The sequence below is a fragment of the Pezoporus flaviventris genome, unplaced genomic scaffold (assembly GCF_033815535.1).
Source record: "Pezoporus flaviventris isolate CSIRO_AGI_PZ_B2104156 unplaced genomic scaffold, CSIRO_AGI_Pfla_v1 ptg000035l, whole genome shotgun sequence".
Taxonomy (NCBI): Eukaryota; Metazoa; Chordata; class Aves; order Psittaciformes; family Psittacidae; genus Pezoporus; species Pezoporus flaviventris.
Genome location: NW_026892583.1, coordinates 4,215,337 through 4,238,098, shown reverse-complemented (window position 1 = coordinate 4,238,098; position 22,762 = coordinate 4,215,337). Strand labels below are relative to the sequence as shown.

The window sequence follows — 22,762 nt, the reverse complement described above, 5'->3', positions numbered from 1 at the left end:
CGAGCCAGGCGCGGCAGTCGAGCGGCCGATGGGCCGCTTTAAAGGAGCCGGAGCGGCCCCGCCGGGTGGGTACGTGTCGGGCTGCGGGGCACCCTGTGTAGGGCCGCGCTCCGCGCTGTGGGGCGGCCTGAGTGGGGCCGTGGTACCGCAGGGTGAGGAGCCGGGATGCGGGTCAGCTCTGGGGGCCCCGGAGGGACGCGTGGTTCGGGCGCTGCAGCGGGGCGGGGGTCGGTCCGTGCACGGAGCCGCCGCTCCGTGGGTCTGGGAACCGGTAGCGCTGTGTTCGGGGTGCGGTGCGGTGAGTGCTGGGTGCCCTGTGGGGGTCGGGGGAGGTGGGCTCGGAGGGGGGGATGTGATGGACATGGGGAGTCCCGTTCGGGTGGCCCCGGCACCGTGTGCCTGCACCTTCGTGTCGGGAAGCGCCCGGTGGGACGGAGCGGGCAGCGCAGCCCCGCTGGTGAGCAGGCGGAACGCTCCGTGCTCCCCGGGTGTGCGGGTGGGAGAGGGGGAACTGCCCTCGGGGCCGCAAGCTGCGGGCAGGGAGTGGAAAAGGATCGGGGAGGGACGCGGGGCTGACAATGTCGCGTTCGGTCGTCTTCTGTCGTGTGTGTGTGGTGTCCCTGCCCGCGACCTGGGGCTGGAGGAGGCTTCGGAGGGCAGCGAAAGGGAAGGAAGGAAGGAGGGAGCGCTGAAGGGGGAGCAGGGAGGCAGCCAGGACCGTGCTATCAGCGCTTCCCGGCTCCTTCCCGGAGCCCAGCCCCAGTCACTCTGCTCTCTATGGCTCTTAAGCACTTCCCCCCGTTTTCCAGGAGGGGGGCAGAGGAGTGTGACCTGCCTGGCTGCAGCCTGGTGCGAGTGAGGGCTCAGACCTGTGTTCAGGCCACCCCTTCCTCCTCCCTGCCGTGCGGAGTGGTGCTGGGCTACATGGACTCCATCCAGCTCTGCCTTCCCACTCACCCAGGGAGACTTATCCTGGTGCCCTCCCTGCCGTGCACTGCTGTCCTGAGCTGGGCCTGGCCCCTCGGCACACCTTGCAGTGCAAAGATCATCAGCGGTTGGCGCACATGGACGCGGCTCCGTGCCTCCCTGCCGCACCTTTAAGGGTGAGGAAGGTGTTTCGTGGCCTCTCATAGAGCACAAAAAAGAGCTCTGCCAAGCTGCCCCTCCTTCCTCCTGTCCGGTTACCTCCGCACAATAGACCCAGTGTGTGCCTGCAGGTTCCTCGGCAAGAATTACAGTTACATGGGCAGGCACTTTATCCTTTCTGATCTCGCCTCTTCTCTTCTCCCCCCTTCCCCCGAGGGTTTGTTTTCCAGCAGGCTGAGTTCAAAAAGGGCACGAGATACTGCTGGCAAACAGTCTGGCGCTAAGCAAACCTTTCTGGTCAGAATCACATGGATTGCACCCAACTTTCCATTCACACGCAGCGCTACCTGTGAGCTCCTCTGAATGTCACAGAGGTGGAAGTACCGGCGTGGGTGAGATAGCACCTGAAGCCTGTGACAGAGGTGTGAGCTGGCTGGGGATAAACGTGCACTGACAATGACTCTAGGGGCATATCCAGTGCAGACTGCTGGAGCTGCTCTCCTTCAAGGAGGAGCTCTGGCAGACAGCAATCTGAGAGCTGGCCGCCTAGGAGACTGCCAAAGACACCTTGTCTTCAGCCAGAGGTGAAGCTTGATGCACAAAGTCCTTGGGCTGCTCTCAGCAGCAGAGGCAGATAGTGCAGTTCCGGCCCTGAGTGAGAAGCTTTTTGGCTGATGTTTCCTCTTATCCCTTGCCCACAGCTTCCCTCCCACCCATTGTCTGCCCTGTCCCTCTTTCTGCACGTCTCCCTCCCACAGTGAGTGAGTTTGGAGGACAGTTTGAGTAGCATCAAGCTGCCTTTTTATGGTAAATAGGCTGTGGGGGAGCACTGTAGCAAGGGTGGTGTCTCAGAGCAGCAGCAAGCCCATGAGACCGAGAGAGACTTAAATCGCCTTGGCTCATGGTGCCAGCACTGGGAGGGCAGGAGGTGAAAGGCTGGGATGAGGGGCTAGTTTCTGTCTCCACTGTACCCAGAAACATCTCTGAGCAGCTCTTTTATTAGCCCTTACTGTCAGTCTGGGTGCCAAGGGCTCGTGCTTACTGGAAATCCACTGGCTGTAACCGAGGCCAAATAGTTCCTGTGCTCTGATGACGAGGGGTGCAGGCTCAGCACTAATGGTAGGAAAAAGAAGCAAACCAAAAAAAGCAATCACTGTGCCAGCCCATCACTGGGTACAGTGCTTCAGTCCAGCTTGCTTGGCTGCCAGCATCTCACTCTTAGCTGAGATCTGCGAGATCACACTGTTCCTGGGGAGCCTGATTCCAGGCAAAGCACTGCTGTGGGTCTGAGGCAGCTCATCCTAAGGAAGCCTTGCTCCAAACGTGCCTTGCAGGGTGCTGTGGTACGTGAGGATGTGTTGGAGCTGGGGAGTGGGATGCAGAAGAATAGATTCACTGTAACTGATGCTCCAATCTGTGTTGGGAGGTTGGTACTTGTGGGGGAAGTGGATGTTCTCCCCAAGCATGTTTCACTGCTGTCCTTCCACTGCTGGAGGAAGGAGCCTGCAGTGTAAGGTGAGGGAAGTGGCTCTTTCCAGCTGTGGTTGGAAGGGAGCAGTCCTGGTGTAGGATGCAGTGGCCTTCCTGGCTCTGTCTCCTTGGGGTATCCCTTCCTGCGCTGTTCAGCTCCCACACCATGCTGTGGCCGTCTATTTTCTTGCTTCTGGATGAGCTCAGCCAATACTTTGGGATAAATTGTGACTCACTCCAGATAACCTGTAGACAAGGCACATCCAGGGAGTATTTTAGTCCCTGACACATGAGCCCTGCCTAGAATGGAAGGCCTGAATCATTCACGGTGCTGGAGGCCAGCACCTTTCAGGAGAGCTCCAAATCTCTGTCCAAATGAGGAGACAAGGGCAATGCAGGCCCCGTGCATGGCATTGCTAGCGGTGGCAGCTTGTGCCTCTGATCTCCGACAGCCCTCCCAGGGCCTGGGAAGGCAGCAGCTGGCTGCGGATGTTGGTGGGGTAGCCCTTGAGTTCCTGAAGTGTTGCTGACAGGTCTATTGCTTGAAGCAGTAGCCTGAGGGGAAGGGAAACCCAGGTCAAACAAGGTTAAGGGGCCTTTTAATGCGTATTTTGACTTGCAGGGGTTTTGTTGCTGTTCTCTGTCGGGGTGTCCCTGCCCTTCCCGACTTAGCTGAGACTTGGCATCTCAGGAGAAAGGCTGGTTTTGGCTTCCCAGGAGGAGCAATGCACCTGGCAATGTGTGCAGAGCCCTGCTGCGGGATGGTGACCGCCTCCTGCCTCCTGATGCCTTTTCCAGAAAGCCGTTTAGAGCCCCAGGGTGTTACTTGGATAATTCCCTTCCCTGATTCATCAGCAATGTGCCTTCTCTCCTGTAACATCCCAAATCTGCCTGTGCTAAAGGCTGAGAGGGAGAGGCCGTATCTTTTAATAACCCTGTGATGCACTTGGAAAAAACTTCTGGACATGCAGTTCTCTGGTGGCTTAAGTCAATGGAAACACTCCAAGGCAGAGATGCAGCTTGGCCCTGAAGGAGAAGCAACTGCTTTGGGGTGAGGGGGGCAGCTGCTTGTGGGTTCTCATCTCACCTTGGCTTCTCTGACCCTGCCTGGAGAAGGCAGCAGACACAGATCAGTCCTACCACGATGCAGGTCTTGCAGGTCCCTTGTGCTCAATAGCTGCTGGTGGCTCATACTCGCTAGGTATTGAGCCACTGAAGGTGAGCTCTCCACTGTGGAGGTGGTGCTCTTGCCATGTGCCCATAGGATATCTGCTTTCCTGTTGATGCTGGTAACTGTGCTGTGTGGCGCAGCTCCATGTGTGGCAGGCACATGTCTGGCTGTTCCCACTCGGAATTAGCAATGCTGAAGGTGCTTTTGCTTTTCCAGCTCTTTGCTTCTGAAACTACCCAGCCTTGTTGCTGGCAGCTTTTGCTTCCTATCCCAGGTGGGTGCCAGGGGCTTGGCTCTTACCTGCTGAACTGCTCCCTGGAAATACAGGGCTCTAGTAACACCACAGGGAGGGTTGTGACTGCAAAAGGGATGTGTGCCAGGCAGCACACTGGTTTGTATCCTGCTTCCCCTGCTCCAGAGGGGAGGTTCTCCCCTTAGACTTCTTTCATCTGAGGTGGGAGCTGACAGATCAGGACAAGCAGAGTGTGGATGGATGGAATAGATGTCTGTTCACTGAAGTGTGCTGTAGTGTCCGTACATGTCCACCTTGTAGCCAGATACTGATGGAGACTCACAAAGCAGAAGTAATGTCAGGTTTTGTTGCTGGAGGAGTGTTTTGCTGTGCAGTGGTGGTGCTCTACTGCTTCGAGTTGCTGGGTTTCACTGTTCAGGGAGCAACTCACAGGCTAAATGTTGTCAATGATTTCCAGCCCTTGTTGGGATTGATGCTGTCTCCCTTGTTCCATGTTGTGCTGTACCAGGCTGACCCAGGTCTGCTGTGGCTGAAGGGCTGCAATAGAGCTGGTGCCCAGCACCCTGCATACATACTTCTCTGCTTAGGGTTTTCAAACAGGTGGGGCAGACCAGAAAGATGGTTTTGGTTGGGTTTACCTGCTTTGAAGGTCCTGTTCCTCCTGCATCTTGGAGCGATGATGTGTGGATAGAGGGGCTCTAAAGCAAAACTCCCAATTCTTTGATTCCTTTGCCCAACTTACTTGCATGGCTCTGTCCTTCTGGTTTGGGCTTTCTCTCCATAAGGAGGTGATAATCCTTGCAGCCTCCTGGGAGAAGGGATCATCCATTCCAGCCTGCATGTGCAGGCTGCAGCACAAGCTGCATGGTGGGTTTTGCCTGCCTTCTCTCTCCTCTGCCTTTATCCTTCCCCTCTCCTTGTTGTGCATCTATCTGGAGAGGCTCTCTCGACTCCCCTTTTGGGACTGCCCAGGGTATGTCACAGCACTCAGGTTACTGGACATGATAGTTAATCCCTTCATTGCCTCACGAGCTAAACACTTGCTACTGCTATCATGTTTGGGAGGGGGCCAGGGAACTTGGATCCCTGCCCCAGCTCCTTGTCCTGCTGCAGTCAGTGTGAGGACTTGTGTGTTGTGATGGACTGTGTGTGTTGCACACTGGTTGTGGCTTTGCCAGCGCTCCTGGGGACACGTGTGCAGTCCTTGCATGGCTGGGGAATGTGCTACAGTGATCTGGGAGTAGGAACATGCAGCACACATGGGCTGCCTGGGTAGCCCTGTGTTGATGCCAAGCTGTGCTTTGTAACAGGCTGGAGAAAAGGACAAACCCAAGGTGCTGGGTGCTGCTGATCTATGACATTCTTGGCTGTGCAAGGGCTCGTACCCAGAGCTCTCTTATGCAGTAGCTCTTCATGTGACTGTCTTTTGGGTTTCAGGTGACAGCAAGCTCCCTCAAGTGCAGCTGAGATGTGCTATCTGCCCTTCACGTTGAGAATCCCTGGTTAAAGGGTGGTCCTCAGCCACCACCAGGCCCTCCCAGCTTCTCCAGCTATTCTCAGCCACCCCTGCAACATTGGCAGCCTCCAAAGGTCAGTTATCTTGCTTGTTAAATAGATGGTTTACATGTTCTTGCTCCTTTCCTGGCTTAGTGTTTCTCTTCCCAAATTGGTAAACTAGGGATAATTGCATGGCAGAAGGTCTTGATTCTGTGGGTCTCCTCTCTACTGGGTATTTGGGACCTGTGGGGAGGGTGTGCAGACAACACTGGCAGTTGTAAGCCCCTTTGGCCCAGTCCCCTGGAGGGAAAGGCCAGATTCCTTGCCTGAATCATTGGAACAAAGCGAGGTTCCATCTCCAAGGGTGTTTCAGTTGAACTTCCCTTGACCATGCAAGTCTGGATCCTTCTCCCCAGTCACTACTATGGTCTATTGCTTGTTTCTAGTGTCGTGGGCAGTAGGTGGCTGGGACCTGGGCTGAGGAGCTGGGACAAGCTCCCTGGGCCAGGGGAAATGGGAGCTTGTGCTGGCATTGTTCTGCCCTGGAAGCTTCTTTTCCCTCTGTCCCTTATACTGAGTGTTTCTTGGAGGGGCACTGCTCACAGCAGCCACCTCTCTTTCTCCTCTGCCCCTCATTAGTGCAGGGCTTGGCACGCCAGCAGGAGGGGGCCTCAGCGTGGCTGCGCCTTGATCGGATTTGTCAAGGCTCCTTCCCTTTTCTTCCTGTTCATTGAAGGCTGAAACAAAGCAAACAGAAGAGAGGAATGCCAAAGAATAGGAGCGAGGGAAGAGAGGGATGCTGGAGTGACAGGCTGCCCCTGCACACACGCACCCCCCTCAGTCTCGTGGGTCAGAGCTGGAGGCAGAGCATTTCGGGAAGCGAGGCCATTCCCCTGCACTCCTGTTCCCAGCTATTCCTTGCTCCCTGTGCTGCAGCCCAGAATGCTCCTGTCCCCACTGCTCAGGTAGTTTCCCTGTTGAGCGCTGTCCCGAAGCAGTGAGGAATGGAGGCTCAGGCTCGCTGCCTCCTCCGCACAGGCACGTGGGGCTGAGCGCAGCTTGAGGGAAGCAGGGCATTGTTTGAACTGCTTTGTTTGTCATGGGCTGTGGTTAAAGGTTTCCCTCTTTACCTGTGCCAGGAAACCTTCCCCTGCCAGGAAGCCCTGAACGAGCCTGGCAGAGCTGAACATCCAGCCTGGGTGCCAGGGCAGCCAGGCACCAGCCCCTCCCCAGCCTGGAGCCAGATAAGAGCTTGAGCAGGGCTCTTCTGTGCAGACAGGTTTGTGAAGTGGAGACGAGCTTGTTCTGGAGCTTGTATTGTTTCCCAGGAGGCAGGGGAACCAAGAAGGGAGTCATGGCCAGCCAGGCAAGGCTGCCACAGGTAAAGCTTTGGCTTGATGGAGCCCCTCGCTCCCTCCTCTACCATGCCCAGGCCCTCATGCAGGTTCCCCTTCATCCCGCTATGGCTTGGACTGGGGAGGCAATAGGTTGCTCAGCACCCCTGGCATAAAGTACTTGAAGTAAAATTCATCCCTACCCGTGCCCCCCCTCCACCTTGCATATAAGCCACTAGGAATAGCCTTTAAACCGCAGCCTCTGTTTCCTTTCCTTCTTCCTCCTTGTTCTTCACCTTCTGGCAATCTCTGCCCTCTGTGGTTTAATTAGAGAGCACAGTGAAGTGCTTGGAGTCCAAAATGTACAGATTAGGAGGTTGCTGATCCTATCCCTAAATGGGTGCTCACATCCTGCCCGGTCTGCTATCCAGCTTCTTTTCACCCAGAGGAAACTCAGCCAAACTCAAGACCTCTGCCTCTCCCCTTGCTTACTGTGCAGGGGAGGGGGGATGAGGGGTGACAGGAGAGCTGTTGGGAAGGAGGGAAGTGAGCTGTGGATTTCCAGCGTTCTCAAGGTGGGTTTGTAGCTTGCACTGGCCATCTTTGCTTCCTGTGTCCTGGATGGATTTGATGCTCCAGGAGCAGCAAAGCAAGGGCTTGGTGTTCTGGTGTGGTCTTTTTTTGGAGTGCTGTCTTCCTGTTCTGATGGAAAACCCCTTTCTGTGGGAGGAAGTCACTGCTTCCTTGTGTGTGCGTTCGCATGTGTTTATATGCTGGGTGACTCGGTTCAGGGCTTGTGCCTTCCCTGTGTATACGCACCTCTCTCTGTGTTCCCAACTGTCTCTCCTGCACTCTTATTCCCAGTGTATGCCCAAGAGAGCTGTGCTGCAGCATTGCTGAAAGCACAGGGCTCCCTGCTGAGAGCAGGAGGCTGGAGCCTGGCAATGCTGTGTGAGGCTGGTCATAGCCTCATCTGTGGAGGCTTACATCCCTTTACGGGACATGCTGTCAGTGTGAAGGGGAAGGTGAAGTATTTGCTGTTCCAGATGGAGGCACCAGCAGGGAAGAGGGAGTAGAGAGGATGAGTGTAGTGGGAAGGATAAGTCTCTTCCTGGAGGTAGGAGGGAACCTTGACCCTGATGGTCACAGGATAGGCTGAGCTCCCATGCCTCTGTCCCACTCCTGGTGCAGGCTGGGTGCTGCACGGAGATTGCTGTGGATTGCAAAAGAGCTTTTGTCCTGAGCCACTCGTCTGCTGCTTGGCTGAGCTGAGGGATGCTGTTCCTTCCCGGCCTTTGTCCTTTGGTGTGCGAGTTCAGGGTTTAGCTCAGCAGTGTGAGAAGCCACGGGGATGAGAACACAAGGAGCAATGGGAGGGGAGAGTGCTGGGAATGGCCAGCACGAAGTTTGGCTGTTGGGAGTATTCCCCTTTCCACTGTCTGGCTTTGGGAAATGCCTCCCATATGGAATCCACTTCTCTCTCTCTTTTTTGCCCCCATCACTTGCTACTTCATTCCCAGTTTGCAAAAATGCCCCCTATGCTTGTTTGTAGTCCCTTAGGCTGGCCAGCAGCTCTTCCTCCACACTGTTGTAGGAGCCTATCTGCAAGGTAGGCTCTCTGTAGCTCAGGTGTCGCTTCAGGCCTCAGGAAATGCTCAGGGCACCCTGAGTGGACAGCACTATCACTGCCTGGGTCTCTCAGAGCCTGCCCTGAGCCATCCTCCTTTGCTATTTATAGCGCAGTTGTTCCATTCCTCTGTGGACGAGCTCTGCTTTCAGCCTTGCTTGGGCACTGAGGGCACCAGTGCCAGGAATAGCTCTGGGCAAGGAAGACATGGGAGTGGCTGCTCAAGCACAGATCCCAGTTTGGGCCAGTCCAGGCTGCATCCATGAGCTCTGGCTGTTGGTGAGCATCAGCCTCCCCTGTGGCACTGTTGGTTTTCATGCAGGGGAAGTGAGGGGATTGCCTTTCCTTGCCTGTGTGCATGCCTGGCTCCCCTGCGATCCTGAGAAGAGTTCAGTGCTGCAAGAGATGGCATCTGGGAGAGTTGCTCCAGGGTCAGGTGGAGTGAAGGACCTTGGTGTGATGTGCTTGCACTGTGGAGGACAGTTGGCATGGAAAGCCCTGCTCCTAGCGTGTCCTTCAAGCAGTGGCTTTGACCTCTTATGCATCCTGAACAGTGCCCATTAGGGCAGTTGCCTTGGGTGGTTACCCATTAGGGCGATGCCTTTTTGGTAGGGCACCAAAGAGGTCCTGCTCTTCTTCCCCCTGTGCTTGCTGGCCTCAAGGGAGTTCCAGATGAGGTCTGAAAGGAGCTTTAGCACAGAAAATACCACCACCGTCCTCAGCATGGCTGCCTGGGCAGAGCCACTCCGGCCCTTTGGCTCGTGATGCTCGCAGCTTGTCTGGAGAGCAGACCTGAACAAACAATTAATTGCTTGATTTAGTGCCCAAAATGAAAAGCTGGAGGGGAAGTAACCACAACCCAACCCAGCCAGGTTTGAGAGCCCCTTCATCTTTTCTTCTAAATGTAACATAGGTCAGCTTCCAGCAAAACAATGCAAAATGAGATTTTTTTCTGCTTGGAAAACAAAGCCTTTTGTTCCTGTCCAAAACTTGTCTGGAAGTAGCAAATAACTCTTGAGCTGTGTGCAAAGTGCAGTTTTCAATCGGTAACTATTCACCCAAAGCCACTCACCCAGCTCAGGGTGACCATGCATGCCAGGCACCTGAGGGCCTAGATCACAGCCATGTCCTTGGCACCTTCCCAGAGGTGGTGGGGAGGATGGTGTCCTGCCTCTTGTGGACTTTTCCATGCAGAGGAACTGGTCTGGAGTGGTTGGAGTCCCTCTGCCTCCTTTGCTATAATTAACCTGATTAATTTTGTATGAGGTGATGCAGCCTCCCAGCATCTGAAGGGGGCCTACAAGGATGCTGGGGAGGGACTTTTCATCAGGAACTGTAGTGATAGGACAAGGGGTGATGGGTTTAAACTTAAACAGGGGAAGCTGGGGTTGGATATAAGGAAGAAGTTCTTTACTGTGAGGGTAGTGAGACATGGGAACAGGCTCTGACCCCAGAACTGCGTCTGCCACAAGCCCACAGCAGTGGAAGCATCGGGAAATGGCAGGGTTGAACAGGTATTGATACCCGGAGCACATCCGGAGACCAGGACGCAGTGAACCTAATGGATCCAGAGCTCGCCATTAGCTGCAGCACAGGCGTCAGCAAAACTGCAGATATTAGAAACCTAACCCCAGCAAGAGGGAAGGGAGCTGGAGATCAGCCCAAATGCTCTTTCCTTTTCTGTTTCAAGAGGCAGGTGGGTCCCTGGTGGTGTTTCTGCAGAGTGCCCAGGCTTAGTCCCTCTTGTGCTGGCTGTTGGGTATGTGGAAGAGATTTGATTCAGAATGCTGCAATCTGTGTTAGTGTCAGAGCAGCTCTCCAGAGTTAGGCTTATGCTCCATCAGGCCCAGAAAAAGGCCAGTCAGCGTGAATACTTCACCTGCTGAGCATCCTCTTGGCATCACACAACCCGTAGTACAGGGAGGTAAAGCTGGAAGCAGTGTATTGAACAGCTATATCCTCCATCAGCTTATTGGGGGGGGGGGGGGGGTGTCTCAGCAGCACATTGGGGTGTTGGCATGTCTGGGTCCATGTCCTGGGTGTTGTGTCCAGTGTGCTGCAGCTATGATCACACAAAGCTTTCGGGATCTATCCTGCTCTTCCGCTGCTGCAGTGAGGGTCCAATGCAGCACATGCAGAGGAGTGCAGATCAGCACCCTGCTTTCTGCTGCCCTGGTGTCCCCACAGATGGCACTGACGGCTGTTGCCACCTGCATCCTTCCAGCTTCCTCTTGGTCCTAACAGGAACAAGAGCATTTAAGGACAGTGCTGCTCGCTGGGTGGCCTGAGAGCTGTGGCAAAATGCAGCTGCCCAACTTGTAAGCGTTGCAGTGTGTTTGGTAGAGTTAAACCTCCTACACAACACTTGGTCTGCTGTGGCCCTGGACTCCCACATTGCCCTGCACAGCCCCTTCTCCATCTGGGTTGCGGACAGGGAGGCTGGCTGCAGTGCTGCTCTGCAAAGGCAGCCTGTGTCTAGCAGGACCTCGTGATTGGAGTCCCTGCCAAGAGGAGTTGCTCCCTGGTGCATTCCTGGGGTTTCAGACATGGGGAGGTAAGCAGTGAGGCATGTTCCTGTGTCAGACCCAGCCTGAACTTGCTTGTTTCCTCTGGAAACAAGGAATCTGTCTGGTGACGGAAGTCCCAGCTTCAGCCAAGCTTGAAGCTTCAACCAACACCCTTCAGTGGCTGTTAGCTCCTTTCCCCGAGTGCTGTGCTTCTGTCAGAGAGGGTGGCCTCTCAGTGTGACCTTTGCAAATAAAAAGGTGAACCCTTGGAGCAGCAGAACCGTGTGTGGAGATGATCTTACAAGAGAGCTTGGTGCACGAAAATAAGCCATAACTAAGGCACAGCTGACTGCTGTCTCAGGCTGGGATTTTCTCTGTACCCTGGTGGTGTGGGGGCAGTGGGGAGTCAGGGACATCTTTTCTTTTACAGCTCATGTGTTGGTATCCAACGCCATGGCTGCTCCTCGATCTCATCTCTAGCATACGGTGCCTGTTTTGCCACAGGTTGCTCTTTCCAGGGAAACAGGAAAGTGGAATTCTCAGTGAAGCTTTGCTTATCATGAGACTGGGGAGGCAGGGGTGGTAATCCCGAGCATGGGGTTTTAATCTGCTTTCCTGGCTGAATTCCATTCCGCCTCTCTGTACATTCCAGCAGCTGCCCTGCTCTGCACTGCCTGTGTGGCATCCGCCGGCTGGCGCAGCCCCCCTCGAGTGGCAGCGTTTCAGAGGGGGACAGGGAGGTGACTGTGTCACAGCTCAGCACCCATCTGACAAAGTGCCTTACGTGCTTTAGAGGTGATCTGCTGAAGGAGGAACCAGCCTGTCCCCTCCTTGCTCTTTGCGAGAGCAGAAGAGATTGTTCCCGGTTGCCTTTTCTCAGTTCTCTCTGTGCAGCTCTCACCATGGCTGTCAGGCCCCTTCTCGCCTCCTGCGAGCCTATGAAGCTGCTGTGTTGTGCTCCTGCTGTGCCCCAGTCTAAGCAAGTCAGCTAAACTGTTACTGCTCCAAAAATGAGACCTGGGAGAAGGATTTGAAGTTTCTGTTGCCTACAGCTAGGTGAGACAACAGGCATGGCTCTGAAATCACTCCTCCTGGCTGCCCTGCAGCTCCTTGCTGGGAAGAAGCCAGGCCACCCCGTCATGTGTAATGGGGGGTTACATGTGTCATATGTCCCTGGGGGGACACAGTCCTGCTGTGCCTCAGCATCACCTCTGTAGGTGCATATAACAAGAGATTAAGATGCCCACTCTGCCATGGGCTTTGCTGCCAGATCTGGTGCTGTGGGAAAACAGAGCTGCTCACCTCTGTGCTTGCAGGGCTGGGGGAAACGTGCTGATTCAATGGAAAGCTCCCACTGCCAGCTCTCCCTAAACATTAACTGCTCACCTGATAGCTGCAGAGCCAGGGAGAGCGAAGGCCAGCTGAGCAGTGCTCCTAGAAAAAGCAGAGATCTTGGAGGAGCAAAGCATCAGCCCATGGACAGCCCAGGGGGGAGTCTGGGGCTGGAGTAAGAGGGGGGACCTCATTCTGGTCTGTTTGCCATGTCCCTGGTCCCTGCCAAAGCAGGTGCTGACCTGCTCATGGGAGATCGTGGGGGAGGAAGGAGAACCTGCTGCCAACAGCCCTTCTGCCCTGCGCTCCTGTGCTGGGGCTGGGAGCTGGCAGTATTGGGAAAGCTCTCATCTTACTGCTGGCTGCGCTCATCTGGTGAAGCAAGGAGACTGGGCAGGGAGGCTGAGAGCTGCAGCTGCAGGGATGGGTATGGGATCATAGAATGGTTGGGGTGGAAGGGACCTTAAGAATCATCTAGTTCCAACCCAACCTTGAACACTGCCAGGGATGGGGCAGCCACAGCTTCTCTGGGCGCCTCAGTACCCTCACAGGGAAGAGCTTCTTAGTATCTCATCTCAATCTCCCTTCTGGCAGGTTAAAGCCATTCCCCTTATCCTGTTCCTACATGTCCTTATAAAAAGTTCCTCTCCACATTTCCTGTAGCCCCTTAGGCACCGGGAGCTGCTCTAAGGTCTCCCTTTAAGGAGCCTTTTCTTCTCCAGGCTGAACCAGCCCAGCTCTCTCAGCCGGTCTCCAGAGCAGAGCTGCTCCAGCCCTTGGAGCATCTTTGTGGCCCCCTCTGGACTTGCTTCAACGCTTCCATGTCCCTCTTGTGTTGTTGCCCCCAAAGCTGGATGCAGGACTGCAAGGGGGGTCTCACCAGAGCAGAGCTGGGACAGTTGCTGTACCTCAGCTCTCAATACCCACTGCACTGCTTGCCTGTGAGGTGCTCCCAGACCTGCCCTCCACTTGCTGTGCCTTTAACATTTCACGGGGGAGGAGAGGCTATAGCTGCCTTCCTGCTTGTCATCTCCTCCCCACTGCCATAAACACCCTAAAGCAAACACCTCCACCTCGCCTGGGCTCCCCAGCAACCTACCTACTCCTGCCCGGGCTGGGGCTCACTGCGCCAGGGAGGGCAAAATAGGGAGGCCAGGAGAAGAGTGTGGTGAGGCAGTGGTGGTCAGCCAGAGCAGGAGCCAAAGGCCTCCCCAGGCAGTGCTGTTGGCAGGTCTGGGCTTCCCCAGGAGCATGGGTAAGCCCATAGCTCAGCTGGAGCACTTGGCTTATGCTGGATACCACGGGACAGTCCCGGACTGAGCTCCATGAGCAGGGGAGCAAAGGGAGGGTTCTTTTGGAGCTGCTGGCTCAGGAGAGCAGTGGGGCAGCCCCGGGGGTTCCCTCTCCATGCTGGGGCTATGCTGGGCAGGGAAGTGCTGCGAGTGCCTATGGTAAGCACAGCCCTGCCCGAGCGGGAGGTAGATGCCTCGCAGGGCAGGGATTTCAGCGCAGACCCAGCCTTCCCCTGCAGCTCGCGGGGTGCCTTTGCAAGCTCTGGGCTGGCGTTGCCAGGCAGGCTGGGGCTTGCTGCCGCAGCTCGCCCTTGGGTTATGGAGTGGGGGGCAATTTACATCGCATCTAAATTGCTATGCAGGCAGCTTGCATCCTAATCCCTGTGCCTGCTGCCGCGGTGGCCTCCTCCCACCGCACGGTGCCTTCTCCATGCACCCTCCAGCGGGATCCCACCAAGGCTGAGGCAGGCAGAGGGCTTCTCCTGCCACTCACTCAGGGATGGAGCCTGCTGCCTTTCCCCAGCCCGGGGGCCAGGCGTGGGGGAGCTGCAGGTAGAGCCCGTCTCCACATAGTTAACATTCCCAGCCTCCCGCTCCTCCTGCTGCCATCCTGCTCGCTCCCGCTGCCCTGGGCAGGTCCGGGGAACGCTGTGCGTTTTGGGGAGCACTGCTCTTTTGGGCTATCGGGGTGCAGGTCTTTCCTTTTCAAACCTTACACTGGCATCTGCACCGTGTCCAGGTGAGGAGATGATAGTGTTTGGGGGGTGGCTGATCTCTGAGCAGCAAGGGCTGCACCCCAGCCCTGCCATACGTGCAGCCCCTCTCTGTTTTGAATAGGATCACAGGTCGGAAAAGACCTTTAAGATCATCAAGTCCAACCTTTCCCCTGGGACTTACCCACTAAACCTGCCAGCCAAGGGCTCCACTGCCTTCCATATCTCCCTCCTGGGTGTTTCTCGATGTGGACAAAGCCTCCTGCCCTGGGAAAGAAGGTTGCAGGTGCTGGGTAGGGGTAAATACTCCCGGTGCTTCTCTTATCTCAGCAAAGGGAGGGGTATTTGAGTCCTGGGAGCGGGAAGGGGGCTCGGAGGGAGGGAGGATTCCTCCCCGATTTACTTGGGGCAACTCCGTGCCCCTGGCGCTGGGGGCTCTTGAGTAGAAAGCGAATTTAATCTCTTGTTTTGTTTGTTCTTTCCTCCTCCCAAAGGGGGGCCGGTGCGGGGGGAGCTTGGGTTTGAGAGCGGGGAGGAAAGGGGGGGAAGTGTCAGATCCGAAAGGGAGGAGTAACGGGAGGACGGGAACGGCAGCCCCGGAGGGAGCGGGAGCAGCAGCGGTAGGAGGAGGAGAAGGGGAAAGGGAAAGGCAGGTAAGGAAATCGCCTCGTGGGTGGTAGGTGAGGAGGGGGAGAAGGCAGGGCAGGAGGGGTGAGGGTGCTGAGGGGGTGTATGGAGTCCTTGGGTGCTGAGGGGAGGACGGGAGGGTCTTTGGTAACTGGCCTGCTGCTGGTCCCCCTAAACTCCTACCCGGTAGCATGCTCACATGCAGGATTGAGGATGGAGCGCTGCTCTTTTGGTGGGGTCCCAGGGGAGCAGGAGGGGTGCTGCTGTTTGCCACCACCTTCTCCTTCTCCATGCTGAAGTCCCTTTCCCATCCCTTGGCTTCCCATTCTGCTCTGTGCTGGCTGAACCTCCCTCATCCCGCCTCTCCCCAGCTCCTCACGCTGTGAGCTCCACAAAGAGTTTGGGGGATGCCCGGGAGCGGTGCGGAGCAGCCTGCGGGATGGAGCCGGGCTGGCAGCAGTGGGCAGAGACCTTGCTCATGGGGGGAAGCGTGCCTGGGCCTGGTGTGCTCCATGCGTCAGCTCCCTCTTCCCCGCCATGCCTGTGCTCTGTGGAGCGGAAAAGTGGGGAAGTGTTGGGCCCCATTGCAGGGAGCAGTGGTGCTGGAAGGATCACTTTTCCATAGGGAAAAGGGGTGCAGCCCTCCAGTGCTGTGTCTGGTGCCACGGGTGCATCCCCCAGTGTTTGAGGGTGACCATGCTCCTCTAACTGGCCTTGCAGGGCCTGTTGCTGCGTATCCTGTGCTCCTGGAGCACTTCCCATCAGGCGATCCCTATGGGGACGAGTGGTTGCACCCTGGCCCCGGGGGCTGCTCAGGGTTGTCTCCTCCCTGTCCCAGCCCCCAAGCGCGGTGGCCCCAGGGGCATCTGCACATCAATGGGCTCCAGTGGGTATGTGCAGGGGGGAGCAGACCCTAATCCGGCCCATTCATCCCGGAGGCAGCTTTTGTTGAGCCTCCAGATGTTGTGCGGAGGGCAGGGGCTGTGCGAGCGAGGTTGGTGTTGCCCTGCTTTGGGGGGGGGGGTCGTTGTCTCCCAGGGGAGGGCTCCCTATGGATGGGCTGTTCCGCGGCTGAGGCACGTTTCACTGGAGCGTGTGGGGTTTTTCCACCACACTTTGGCAGGGCAGGTGGCTGTGAATGGAGGAGGAGGAGGTGTTGGGCCTGGGGCAGAGCTGGGCTCGGGAGTTCCCCCTGGAAGGAGCCAGGATCCACCCCGGGACCGGCCACCCAGTATGAGGGGGACCCTTCAGCACAGCCTCCCTGCTCCCCTGGGAGCCCTTCACCCTTTCCCCTTTGCAGGCAGCAAGGAGCAGAGCTGAATGAAATCACTTAGAGGACTCCGAGTGTTTGAGGTCCCCCCTAGGGCTCTATAGCCGTGGCAAGGTGGTGTGGAAGCCCGGGTGGTCCAGATGCCCCAGCACAATGCAGGAGGGTGCTAGCCAGGAGAACCTGTTGCTGGAGAGGTGAAAGGCATCTCTCAGCACCGGAGATGGGGAATGTGCTGCTGGGAGATATGGAGGCACCTTTGGGGCTGCTGGTGACCCCACTCTCTGCTCCCCTTGTCCCTCGCAGGCTCTAGGATGCTGGGGCCAGCCGGGCTGGCGCTGCCCACCTGATCCTCGCTGCTGTGTCCCACCGGCGCACCATGTTTCGCTCCTGGCGCATGAAGCTGAAGGTGCTGCTCGCCACGGTGACCCTGGCCATCCTCCTCTGCTGGCTCTACCTCTTCATGGGCAGCCTCGAATGTGAGTGGGACCAGCTCTCCTTCCTCAGAGCAAGGGACAGTCCGTGACAGAGGGTAGCGGGGGCCTTGGAGCAGTTGCTGTGTGGCTGTGCAAGTTGCTGTGGGTGTATCTGAGCTCTGCATTCCCATGGCATCCCTGGGGATCAGAGCTGCGCACGTGTGGGGTGTGTGGGGACCTCTCCACTGGGGCTCACGTTATCCCTCCCTGCCGAGCTCTGTGCCCATCACATGCCCCGTGTCCCCTCCGCAGACGGCCGGTTCCTGCTGCTGCCGCCCTGCCTGAGCGAGCAGCCGGGCCGGGACGTGGAACGGGAGGCGCTGGCATCACGGGTGCGCCGGGTGGAGGAGGAGAACCAGCAGCTCCGCCTGCAGCTCAGCCAGGCCCAGGCGGAGGGCAGCGATGGCAGCCCGCAGTGGGGGGCCTCCGCCGAGGATGGGGACACCCCCGGGGCTGACAGGAGCAACCGCACGGCCTGCCCCAAGCAGCGGACGGTGCACAAGTGTGAGGTGGGTGATGGCACCAGCGGTGCATAGGGGATGTCGGGTGGGAGGCTGGGACCTTGGCTGACTGTGGATGTGAACCCACTTGGCACTGCTCACACTGTGCTCTGGCCATGCTGGGGGCTCATCCGGCCCTCCATGGTGCTCAGTAGGCCACAGTCGGTGGGCGAGGGTGTCTTGCTTTTCCGGGGGGGGAGGCTGGGCAGACAGATCCTTAGTCCCCTCTTCTGAGCCAAAGGATTCCCACCTCTGTCTGGAGCTCCTTCCCCAGGGTGAGGGTTGGGTTATGGAGTCTCTCCCCATAGGGAATTGCTGACGGGGCCCCTGCAAGGTGGGAAGTATCCAGGCTCAAAAAGGCACCGTTTGTCTCTGGGCAGCTCCTGCACATCGCGATCGTGTGCGCCGGGCACAATGCGAGCCGGGATGTGGTCACCCTGGTGAAATCTGTGCTCTTCCACAGGTAATGGGAAGTGCTGTGCCAAAGGTCTGGCTTGGGGTTCCCAGATGAGCTGCTGCAGGGGGGCAGTGCTGCAGGAGAGGGGCTCTTCCCCCTGTGCCACTGCTTAGAGAACCAGAGGGGGATTTCTTTCCCCATCTGCCCCCTCAGCTGATGTCTCCCCTGGCAGTGGTGGGAGGGATGGGGCCCATGGGGACCGTGGCTGGTGCTGAGCGCTGCTGCGCTTTGCCCTCGGCAGGAAAAACCCTCTCCACTTTCACTTCATCACGGACTCGGTGGCTCATCGGATCCTCCAGACGCTCTTCCAGTCCTGGATGGTGCCCTCTGTCCATGTCAGCTTCTACAACGCCGATGACTTGAAGGCAGGCTCTCTTTCCCCCTTTGCCCTGTCCCAGCCTAGTGCTCAGAGGGCCGAGGGGAGCAGGAGGGGGGGTTATTAACTCTTCCTGCTGGTCCCTTGCTTATCTGCTCCCCTTTCTGGGCTTGTTGCTGGTCCAGCTGAGAAGGGGGTACAGAGCTGATGCTGGAGGGGTGGCTCTGTGGTGGAGCTGGGTTCCCCACTGAGCGTTAGAACACTGGGGTTCAGATGGGAGTTCTGGTGTCTCGAGGAAGGGCCAAGCAAGGGTGAGAGCAAAGGAAAAGGGGACGGAGTCTGCAGGCACCTGGAGGCTGCCAGTGGTGCCCCTGGAGATGCTCCAGGCTGGGCTGGCAACACAGGTTCCTTGTGCCCCTCTGCTGGTCACTGCACGGGGTGCTGGGCACACACAGCCATCCTGCCCGGGCAGGGGAAGGGCATGAACATACCCAGCCCTGAGGCCGTGTCACCTTGCAGCCGGAGGTGTCCTGGATCCCCAACAAGCACTACTCCGGCATCTACGGGCTGATGAAGCTGACGCTTACCAAGGCACTGCCCTCCAACCTCTCCAAGGTCATCGTCTTGGACACCGACATCACCTTCGCCACTGACATTGCTGAGCTCTGGGCTGTCTTCGGGAAGTTTTCTGGTGAGGACAGGGCCCTGGGTGCTGGCCCCCCATCTGCCACAGCACCGGCGCAGTGGGTTTGCCTGGGCCCTCCGAACCTACAGCAAGACAGCATCACGTCCCTCTGTTTCCTCAGACAAGCAGGTCATTGGGCTGGTGGAGAACCAAAGCGACTGGTACTTGGGCAACCTGTGGAAAAACCACAAACCGTGGCCAGCCCTGGGCCGTGGCTTCAACACGGGTGAGTGTGGCTGCCGGGGTGGGGTGGTCGCATCCAGCTGAGGCAGCGCTTGGCACGTGGAGGATGGAAAGGCTGAAGTGAGGCAGGAGAGTGCTGGACATGCCCCAGGGGCTGAGGGCATGCGGGCTGCTGTGCCGGGTGCTCCTCGGTGACCCAGCACCCTCCTCCCTGGCACCCAGGGGTGATCCTGCTCCTGCTCGACCGCCTGCGTCGCCTGGGCTGGGAGCAGATGTGGCGGCTGACGGCGGAGCGGGAGCTCATGAGCATGCTCTCCACATCACTGGCTGACCAGGTAACGGTCCTTCCTCTGGGGTGGTTGGCCCCACTGCGTTCCCACTGCTGGCACGGGGGGGGGGAGCCGTGCTGCCTTCCTCACCCCCCTGTGCCATTCTCCCTCCTAGGACATCTTTAACGCGGTGATCAAGCAGGACCCGTCCCTGGTGTACCGGCTGCCCTGCTTCTGGAACGTGCAGCTCTCTGATCACACCCGCTCGGAGCAGTGCTACACCGAGCTCTCGGATCTCAAGGTTTGTGGGTTTCCTGGCGAGGGTCTGAAGGACAGCGCAGGCACTGGGATGGGGTCTTGGGGCGCGCTGGGTGCTGCTCACTCCCCCTCCCTGTGCTGACACCGCTGCCCTCAGGTGATCCACTGGAACTCGCCCAAGAAGCTGCGGGTGAAGAACAAGCACGTGGAGTTCTTCCGCAACCTCTACCTGACCTTCCTGGAGTACGACGGGAACCTGCTGCGCAGGGAGCTCTTCGGCTGCGCCAGCCTGCCCAGCGCACCCAGCCACCAGGTGAGGCGGTGGCAGCTCTGCCCCCCCAGCCCCACTGCATGGGGTGGGCACAGACCCCACGCAGCCGCCCTAGCTCTCCGTGGGGCTGCGGATCCCCCTCACCTTCATGGCGTTGCAGCTGCAGCAGGCGCTGGAGGAGCTGGATGAGGATGATCCCTGCTATGATTTCCGGCAGCAGTACCTCACGCAGCACCGCGTCCACCTCTTCTTCCTGCAGTACGATTTCCTGGCCCTTCTCAACCCCACCGATGTCACCCTCGTGGCACAGCTCTCCATGGACAGGTACTTGCTGGTGGGACCTCAGGTCCTGCCTCCGCTTCTCTGGGGAGGTTCGACACGTTGGGAGCTACCAAGGGTCTCCAAACATAGGTTCCGCACCCTCAACACCCTGAGCTGGGAGCAGCAACGCCTCCCGCTCTCCCCTGCACTGTCTGGCATGGGTCTCACTGGCAGACACCCAGTCTGCCCCAGGAGACACAGGGCAGTGCCCTCTGCTTCGCAGGTTACAGATGCTGGAGGCCATCTGCAAGCACTGGGCCGGCCCCATCAGCCTGGCGCTGTACATGTCGGACGCGGAGGCTCAGCAGTTCCTGCGCTATGCCCAGGCCTCGGAGGTGCTGAGCGCCCGCCGCAACGTTGCCTACCACATCGTGTACAAGGAGGGGCAGTTCTACCCCATCAACCTCCTGCGCAACGTGGCCTTGGCCAACGCGCAGACGCCGTACGTCTTCCTCACCGACATCGACTTCCTGCCTATGTATGGCCTCTATGAATACCTCAGGTAAGGCTTTTTCTGGATGGCTCTCGTGTGGGCTCCCCAAGCACCAGGAATTGCCCTGAGCAGCAGTTCTCAGCATGCAGAAACTGTTTCCTTTGTGTTCAGCCTTGGGATCCTGCCCATGCTTTCATGAGACATCAGTGGATGAAGGAGCTGTAGCTGTGAGGGCTGCCCTGTTCCTCCTGCCAAACGCTACAGAGTGTTCAAACCCATTAATGCTCTCCTAGAGCAGTGGGCAGGCTAGAGGGGCTGCAGAAAGGGGTTTGTGACCATGACTCACAGCCAGGGAGACCTCACACCCTTCCTATTGCCATCGTAGGAACTCCATCCAGCAGCTGGAGCTGCCCCAGAGGAAGGCAGCTCTCATCGTGCCGGCGTTTGAGACCCTGCACTACCGCTTAACCTTCCCCAAATCCAAAGCAGAGCTGCTTTCCATGCTGGACATGGGCTCCCTCTACACCTTCAGGTAGGGACCGGAGCTGTTCTGCTGTCCTTCGGGGCTGTCACACGCAGTAGAAGGCACTTTTGTACCCTTATGCCTGTGGGGCAGCTGGCTCAGAGGCTCCTCTGCCTGTCCCTCATTCCCGTCTCCCCCCCACAGGTACCACGTGTGGCCAAAAGGCCATGCCCCAACGGACTATGCCAAGTGGCGGACGGCCACGGTGCCGTACCGCGTGGCGTGGCAGCCGGACTTCGAGCCTTACGTTGTAGTGAGGCGAGACTGCCCCAAGTACGACCAGAGGTTCGTGGGCTTCGGCTGGAACAAGGTGTCGCACATCATGGAGCTGGATGCGCAGGTGGGGGACGCTGGGTGTTGCGGGGGGCAGAGACGTGTTGGTGCCACCAACCCGATGCTGACCCCGTGCTCTGCCCCCAGGAGTATGAGCTGCTGGTGCTGCCCAACGCCTTCATGATCCACATGCCCCACGCCCCCAGCTTCGACATCTCCAAGTTCCGCCTGAGCGCAGGGTACCGGAGCTGCCTCCAGACCCTGCGGGAGGAGTTCCACCAGGACCTGTCACGGCGCTATGGGGCTGCCGCGCTCAAATACCTCACTGCTGAGCGGAGCCTGTGATGCCTGGGGATGGGGGGCATGGGGTGACAGCAGCATGCTGGAGATGAGAAGGTGCCAGGATTCCCTCTGCCCCTGCTCACCGCGGGAACCAAGCCGCTGCACAGCCTCTTCAGCCCAGCAAAGGGGTGCCTGCAGATGAGATGGAAGATGCCAGCTGTGGGAGCAGGCAGTGCCTGCAGGTCACGCTGCTGCAGTGTATCCAAGGGTTTTGGAGCAGCAGAAGGAACCTCCCCATGCCAGGGACCAGGGGAGCAATGGGTGTCCTCCCTCCGCTGTTGTAGCAGATGTGGATTCCCAGCCTTCCTTAGCTCACCTCACCTTGGGGCCTGGGAGCTTTACCTTACCCTGCGCTGCCTCTGGTCTGTGGTTCCAGGTCCCAATCCCCTTCCAGGTCTCCCACCCCTCCAGGGCTTTGATAAGGGGGAGACAAGGTTGTAGAGCATCATTTTGCATCCTTTGTGGAGCAGGCTCAGAGGTGAGGCACTGGCACAGGGTGCCCAGAGAAGCTGTGGCTGCCCCATCCCTGGCAGTGCTCAAGGCCAGGTTGGACGGGGCTTGGAGCAACCTGCTCTAGTGGAAGGTGTCCCTGCCCGTGGCAGGGGTTGGAACTGGGTGAGCTTTAAGGTCCCTTCAACCCAAACTATTGTAGGATTGTGAAGCCTCCCAGATCCCTGGGAGGTGGGGCCAGGGAGAACCAGGAATTGTGGTGACTGGGTTCACGCCTGGATCGAGGCTGGCTGGTTAACAGGGCTAAGTAGTGTTATTCCCATCTGAATGGATGCAGACAGTGGGGCTGGCCCAGCACTGATGGTGTGGGAGTCACACAGGGCAGGATGAGCTCTCCGCTGTCCCAGCAGTGGCTGCCAGTGCCCCGCGGGGCAGGGCTGTGAGCCAGCCTCATGGGCCAGCTCACATTGGAGACATCCCCGGCAGGGCCTCCCCTGCTCCTCCCCAGCTCTGGGCAGTGCAGACGATGCCGTCGACAATCAGGGATGTGGCTGACACTGGACACGACCGTGGCGGATCCCCGTGCCGGGGGCACTGCTCACCTCTGTCACACACTGGAGCACAGAGGATGCGTCGCTTTCCTCACGCTATTTAAATTATTCAGTACTTTCCTCCTCAGAATGAACTGATTCGGGGTGCCCGGGGGGGGTTTAATCCTTTCTTCCTCCTGGATGATTCTGCCGGTGGCCCTGGAGGCTCTCCAGGCCCGTTGCTGCTGCAGTCTCTGCTCTTCTCTCCTTAGCGTTGCTCTGGGCTGCAGGAGCCAGCT

At 58.0% G+C, this 22,762-nt stretch overlaps 1 protein-coding gene across 1 annotated transcript; it reads left to right on the top strand.

Moving 5' to 3' along the window:
* The first annotated feature begins 132 nt into the window (after positions 1 to 132).
* Positions 133 to 22,043, top strand: LARGE2 (LARGE xylosyl- and glucuronyltransferase 2). The gene is made up of 16 exons (XM_061462278.1): positions 133 to 152; positions 5,418 to 5,570; positions 16,483 to 16,655; positions 16,905 to 17,161; positions 17,533 to 17,615; positions 17,851 to 17,974; positions 18,445 to 18,616; positions 18,732 to 18,836; positions 19,016 to 19,128; positions 19,238 to 19,363; positions 19,478 to 19,633; positions 19,752 to 19,915; positions 20,136 to 20,414; positions 20,731 to 20,877; positions 21,013 to 21,208; positions 21,289 to 22,043. The coding sequence occupies exons 3-16, from the start codon at positions 16,556 to 16,558 to the stop codon at positions 21,484 to 21,486; spliced, it is 2,220 nt and encodes a 739-aa protein (XP_061318262.1). The 5' UTR covers positions 133 to 152; positions 5,418 to 5,570; positions 16,483 to 16,555; the 3' UTR covers positions 21,487 to 22,043.
* The last annotated feature ends 719 nt before the right edge of the window (positions 22,044 to 22,762 follow it).

Excerpts from the sequence above, each read along its gene's own strand:
- LARGE2 (XM_061462278.1), top strand. The coding sequence starts at position 16,556 with ATGTTTCGCTCCTGGCGCATGAAGCTGAAGGTGCTGCTCGCCACGGTG. Across the intron at positions 17,975-18,444 it reads ACAACGCCGATGACTTGAAG|CCGGAGGTGTCCTGGATCCC; the intron begins GCAGGCTCTCTT and ends GTCACCTTGCAG. Across the intron at positions 20,878-21,012 it reads GGCTCCCTCTACACCTTCAG|GTACCACGTGTGGCCAAAAG; the intron begins GTAGGGACCGGA and ends TCCCCCCCACAG.